This window comes from Alosa alosa, chromosome 10, assembly GCF_017589495.1.
Source record: "Alosa alosa isolate M-15738 ecotype Scorff River chromosome 10, AALO_Geno_1.1, whole genome shotgun sequence".
Taxonomy (NCBI): domain Eukaryota; kingdom Metazoa; phylum Chordata; class Actinopteri; order Clupeiformes; family Clupeidae; genus Alosa; species Alosa alosa.
In genome coordinates this window covers 8534873-8540551 of record NC_063198.1, presented here as the reverse complement: position 1 = coordinate 8540551, position 5679 = coordinate 8534873, and the positions used below count along the sequence as shown (strand labels likewise).

At 42.8% G+C, this 5679-nt stretch overlaps 1 protein-coding gene across 2 annotated transcripts; it reads left to right on the top strand.

Annotated features, from left to right (window-relative positions):
• The first annotated feature begins 228 nt into the window (after nucleotides 1–228).
• On the top strand, nucleotides 229–4232 carry mych (myelocytomatosis oncogene homolog). 2 transcript variants are annotated; one of them, XM_048253764.1, is made up of 3 exons: nucleotides 229–406; nucleotides 2096–2641; nucleotides 2976–4232. In XM_048253764.1, exons 1-3 carry the CDS (start codon nucleotides 298–300, stop codon nucleotides 3521–3523), a joined length of 1203 nt encoding a protein of 400 aa, XP_048109721.1. In that variant the 5' UTR covers nucleotides 229–297; the 3' UTR covers nucleotides 3524–4232. The 2 variants fall into 2 exon arrangements, with proteins under 2 accessions (XP_048109721.1, XP_048109722.1); XM_048253765.1 differs by lacking the exon at nucleotides 229–406 and adding an exon at nucleotides 469–944.
• Nucleotides 4233–5679: the final 1447 nt, after the last annotated feature.

The window sequence follows — 5679 nt, the reverse complement described above, 5'->3', positions numbered from 1 at the left end:
GCATTAAACTGATGTATTTTTAAGCAGCAAACTGGCCACCCAATGATATGGACAATAGGCAGAGGACAAATCCAATTGCCTACTCGGGGCGTTCTTATGTTCACGTGCACTGAGATTGACTGAAACACCCCCCTACTTGTGATTGGGGGATGCCCCTGCACGTGTCCTGCCGGATGCGCATACAAGCACTTGCGCTCCACTTATGTAACCGTTGCACGAGCACAAAGGCTACCTGCCTACCGGTGTATATTCTCTACAAAAGTAGCCACTTAACATATTAAACTGAATGTAGGACCCATGCATTGCACATTTAACACACTAATTCATAATATTGCGCCACAGTCTCATCAGAGAAACAGAAAAGAAATAACCCATTTTAGGCTACGATGTCAAGACGCCCTCGGTTGTAAGTTACGGTAGCCTACAACGTGACCTGAACTAATACACATACCGGCTCCAGTTCTGCTGCATTGCTTAGCTGCAAGCAAGGCACACCCGGAGCAAACCCGCCTCTCATTTCTTGGAATTCCAGCCTTACCAAATGTTCATCCGCTAGGGACTATATAATCATTTGAACGCGTTTATATCGTGATTTCTGGTGACTTCTATTTTGCGTACAAGTAATTTCAAGGTGATCACAGACGATCGGAAATTGGGCATAGTTGTTTTAGCATTTACTTAACGGTGTATTAAAATATGTTTTGGCGCGATTTTGCGGTGTGGAAGGAGACTTCGCAATGTGGTAGTATATAGTTAAATGCCCTCCCTACTTGCCACACCTACTGTAGAGCCGTATTGCACATGGTAGGTTGCCATGCGTCGTAGAATATCAACGATAGAAACCATTTTTCTCCTTTTTTCGACCATAGCATTTGTTAACTTTTGTTCACTAGTATCGTAGCAAACGATATCTATCTAAGATTTCTCCTGTCGTCGTCATTAAGGTAAGCATTTTTATTCATTTCTACTTTATAGTTAACGTTATGCCTTTACTGCTCGCGCATGCATGGTCGGCATAATGAGCCGGTTCTTTTTAATCCGCGGTTGACACATTTAGTAGAATCTTACAACAGGTTGTTTCGGTAACCTTATGTTATTAATACAGGTCTAATATGATGCTATTTGGTGCATGTGAAATATTTGCAGTTACATATTGAACTTATCTCACTTGCACCTTCGTGCCCTGTTAACGCCTATTCTAGCCTACTAGTGATTTACTGGCTAGCCTACCTAGCAGAACGTTAGCTCATTGTAGCAGATCGGCCATGAGATCTACCAAGTCTAGATAATCGTACTTCTATATAAACTCTATAAATAATTAGTCGCCTCAAGAAAACGGTTTTGGTCTATTGCATTATAAACCATTCTGTCATGAGAAAAAGTCTAACTAGTTTTTTTCATGATTGAATGCGACATGCCACAATCTTTTAAATTAAATCGTGGCGTTTTTGTGCAAGTTAGCCCGTTGTTTTTTCACTTTTTACGTTAATGCACGTTGAGAGCAAGCTCGCGATCTAATATCCCAGTATGTTTGAAAGCCCATGAAATGTAAGAATTTGTCCTGGTGAATCAACGGGTGGTTGACATTGCTAACTTCAATTGTAACTAGATGAAGTTGCTCAATATACCGCTTCTACCAGTGACATTAATTTCTAAATTCATTTTGTACAGGGATATGTGTAATTATCTTTTAATTGATGTTTATCAGTCAGTGATCAGTATTTTCAAGTTGGCTGTTTGCACGTGAAAGATTGAAATTTAGTGTGATGGGGGTAAATAAATTAATTAATTAATTCAGGTAATTCGGGGGACGGATGCAAATGTACCTCTTTGCTGAGGATTCCAGCTGTTAACATGATGTCATTAACATTAGAAGAAAGACCGGCTTTTAGAGCCAGCCCACAGGGCGGAGTTTGGGTTGTAAACACGAATAAAAAGGTGCTTGCCGGCACATTTTCTGAGTGTAGTACTCTTCGGAACACGTAGTATTTAGACACGTGTGTAGTTCTTTCCTAACTCTTTGTGACTTCTGCACAGAGCAAAGGTTTTTTATTATTGTATATTAATCGAACTGCACTGTCTGCTTGTCCTGTAGATACTGCCAACATGCTGCAGAGTTTCTCGCCCTCTCACGATTGGTTTTCCGACTCGGAACCGCTGCTCTTTGACGAGGAGTTCTGCCAGAGTTTCATGCAGTCGATCCCCACGCCGCCACAGTCCCCGCCACTGAAGACGGATTTAAGTAAAGCCTTGTCAAAGGAGGACCAGTTGGAGCTCGTGTCTGAACTTTTGCTTGAAGATCAGGACTTTCAACTGAATTGGAACTGTGATTTTATGCACGAGAATGCGGTCGCTATAAACAAAGACCATCATACTGATGTGTCGGATGACTGTTTGTGGCATATTGGAGAGAAGTCACTGGACAAGTTATCTGTGCTCTCTACCAGCCCGCTGCTTTCCGACATCGATACCTCCATTTTCGAAGAGATTGCTGGCTCTACACTGGTATGCCACGACGCGGCGCTGGAGAACAAGTGTTCCGAGAAAGAGGATTTTTTATTAGACAGCCAGGAACAAAACGAGTCGTCCTCGGATTATGGCTCTCTCTCTGCTGGAGGCGAATCATCAACCAGCGATTCCGGTAAGTTCATGTAAATGTAATTTTTAATCAAATATAGTACTGGAAATATTCCGATATTGAAATGAAGCAAAATAAATTAACTCAAGAGATTTTGTGATGTAGAGTAGTAGGGATTATAGCCATGTGCACGTAGATAATATCACTCATCACCAATTGTTCAGTAATATTTAGCATGTGATGGAAACACTGTAATTGTGTTGTTGTAAAGGCCATGCATGGGAAGTCTTAGGGAAAACGAAGGCAGGGTTAAACAGCTTTTCTGGGAATGAATGACTTGAGTTTGGGATTGAATTGTGATCTCATGGGCCCCCCCTCCCATCTGTTGTTTCTACAGAGGAGGAGATTGATGTGGTGACGGTGAGGAGGTCCAGCACGCGTTCTCATCACCGCGAGCAGCAGGAGGAAAGCCGGCGAGAGCAGCTGAGGGCCCTCAAGCGTTGCCACTTGGAGATCCAGCAGCAGCACAACTACGCTGCCCCTCGCCCCTCCTCCCCCATTCGGACGGAGCCCCACGTTTCCGCCCACAAGCGGCCGCGCACGTCGGACTCCTCCCAGCGGCTGACCCTGTCTGGCCGTGGTGCTCGTGGACTCTCCTCGAGGCACAGCGCTGACATAGAAGACGAGGAGGAGAGGCGGCGGACACACAACGTGATGGAAAGGCAGCGGCGGAACGAGCTGAAGAATTGCTTCCTGCGTCTGCGAGACCATGTGCCTGAATTGTCCAATAACGACAAGGCCTCCAAAGTGGTCATCTTGAAACGGGCCAGAGACAGTATCAGGAACCTGGAGGTGGAGAACAAGAAACTATACTCTAAGATGGACAAACTGAGAGACCGGCAAGATTGGCTCAAATCCAGACTGGAGCAGTTAAGGGGAATATGAGTCTTGCTGTGGTCATTTCTGTCGGACTTGTCATGGACCAGTTTGCGTCGATGCTACGCACAAATAAAGCAAAGTATCCCTGCTGACTGTTCAACAACTAAATATTTCTTAAGAGACATTGAATTTGTTGAATTTGAAGTGTATGTGCATGTTGAGCACAGGAATATTTCTCATTTATTTTGCTTTTGCCAAATTCTTGTACAGTCTTAAATTTGTTTTTACTGTGCATAACCCTAATCAGTTGCCAGTTTAACAGCGATTCCTTCAAGTGCTTGAAATATGGTGACCTTTTGGTGGTCTTTAACATTCCCCCAGTTATTACAGTAACATTTTAAAATGTATATTTCCTTTGGGCTGGCTCCAATGCTTCTATGATCATGAAGGGGGTTAATGTAACTTTTACCAATTCAGTAACTTGATAGACATGACCTGGTTTGTGTTAACTGATATTGATTTGTATGTATATAGAAACTCAAGTATGCTATTTTTTCATCTTGTGTTAATATGATAATGGTTTATCTACCTCTACTAGGACAGACCTGGGAAGCCTTTTTTGGCAACTGTAAATATTTGTTTCATTTTTGTAAATGTATGTTTTTGTTTATGTGTAAATTATTTAGTGTTTTTTTCTTTGTTCATTTGAAGTAAAAGTTCTGTTCTTTTACAGCACTTTGTTTTATTTTATAGTATAATAAAGAATGAACAAGAAGCTTTTGTTGTCTGGGCCTAATGATTTTCGCCAATACCACCCCCATCCCCCACCCCCCTCCTCCACAGAAGCCTCAGTCCTGAACACATGCTTGAAAAGTAAGCTCAGGTTTCCTTTGTTTACCACCTCTTTGGACCAGATAAAAGTGGCACTCCCACTTCTTTTGTAGAATGTGACTGGTGAAAGGGAGAGGAAGAGGTGCTCCTCCGCAGTCTCCTAGGGCCAGAGTAGGCTGTTTGGTTGTTTCAAACTGTATACACCAGTCAAGGAAACGATCAGACAGGACGCGGGTTTTTGCAGTGAGGTTTGTTTTTTATGTTTTGTATTGGCAGTAAGTGTTTTGTGCGCTGCTACTGCGCCCAGAGCGCCTCGCGTGTTTTGCGCCTGCTGCGCTACACATTTTTGCGGAGGAGCTCTGAGTGCCTCAAACTGAAAAAAGTTCAACTCCAAGCGCCTGCCTTTTTCTGAAAACATAGTGCACCTTGCGTTTTATTATAAGTGGCAAAGCGTGTCCTGTCTTATCATTGCCCAAGATGGTAAAGAGTCAAGAGGCTTAAGCGTTAAGGTATTTAGGTCAAGGTGAGTGGGTGGCTGACTTTGACATGTTCACTATTCAGAAAACTTGAACCCAGTGAGGCCATAAACCGCCGTGCAGATAAGAGATGTGATGAGTCTTGTATATGTGATAACAGGAGTTGTTTCAGTTATGCTAATTGCCAATTAACCACACAGATTGCCTAGCTTTGAAAAAATACCACTGCTTGTTGGTATGTGCACTCACATACATGTTCTTTCACAAGCCATGGTGAATTGCTTCTAGCATATCTAGCTAATGCACCAATGATAAATGCAGACTAAAGTTGACCGAGGTCAAGGCTTGAACAAGTAGTGTTGAGCCCATATTATTGACACTTTGACGTAACATTGATGAGCTCCTCAGCCAGCATCCAAGCATTTCACATGTGTGAATCATTTATCATGTGTGAACCATTACCCAGAACTGTGAGTGTCTAGGCAAGAGTTTTGGCAGGACCAATTCTGATCCCCCTTTTGAATGAACTCATTTGGTATAAATTATGAGTGTAAACCACCATCTGACACAGGAGAAAATATGGCATCTTTTTCAATGATGTAGTTGCCAACTTGAATCACTATACATAAGAGGCAGCCTGCCTACTAATTTGTGCAGGCATTTAAGTATTTAAAGCTGGCAGTTTTGAGGTACTATTTCGGAGTCATTTTGATGTCCGCTAGTTCCGAAGTGCAGTCACCTTTGTCACAAAACAAAGCATTGTGGAGCATCCACAACAGGGTGGCACTTTGGCAACAGTCACATCTCACCCACAAAGCAAAAACAAGCATGCTGCCCCTTTCATCTTTTGTGTTCAGATTCACACTCGGTTGTAGATTGACTGTGGTCGAGTAGTCTGGAATGAGAAGTTTCCTC

Bases quoted from the DNA above. Each gene is read 5' to 3' on its own strand.
- mych (XM_048253764.1), top strand. From the start codon at position 298: ATGCATTGCACATTTAACACACTAATTCATAATATTGCGCCACAGTCT. The intron at 407-2,095 runs GTAAGTTACGGT...CTTGTCCTGTAG, and splicing joins ATGTCAAGACGCCCTCGGTT to ATACTGCCAACATGCTGCAG. The intron at 2,642-2,975 runs GTAAGTTCATGT...TTGTTTCTACAG, and splicing joins ATCATCAACCAGCGATTCCG to AGGAGGAGATTGATGTGGTG.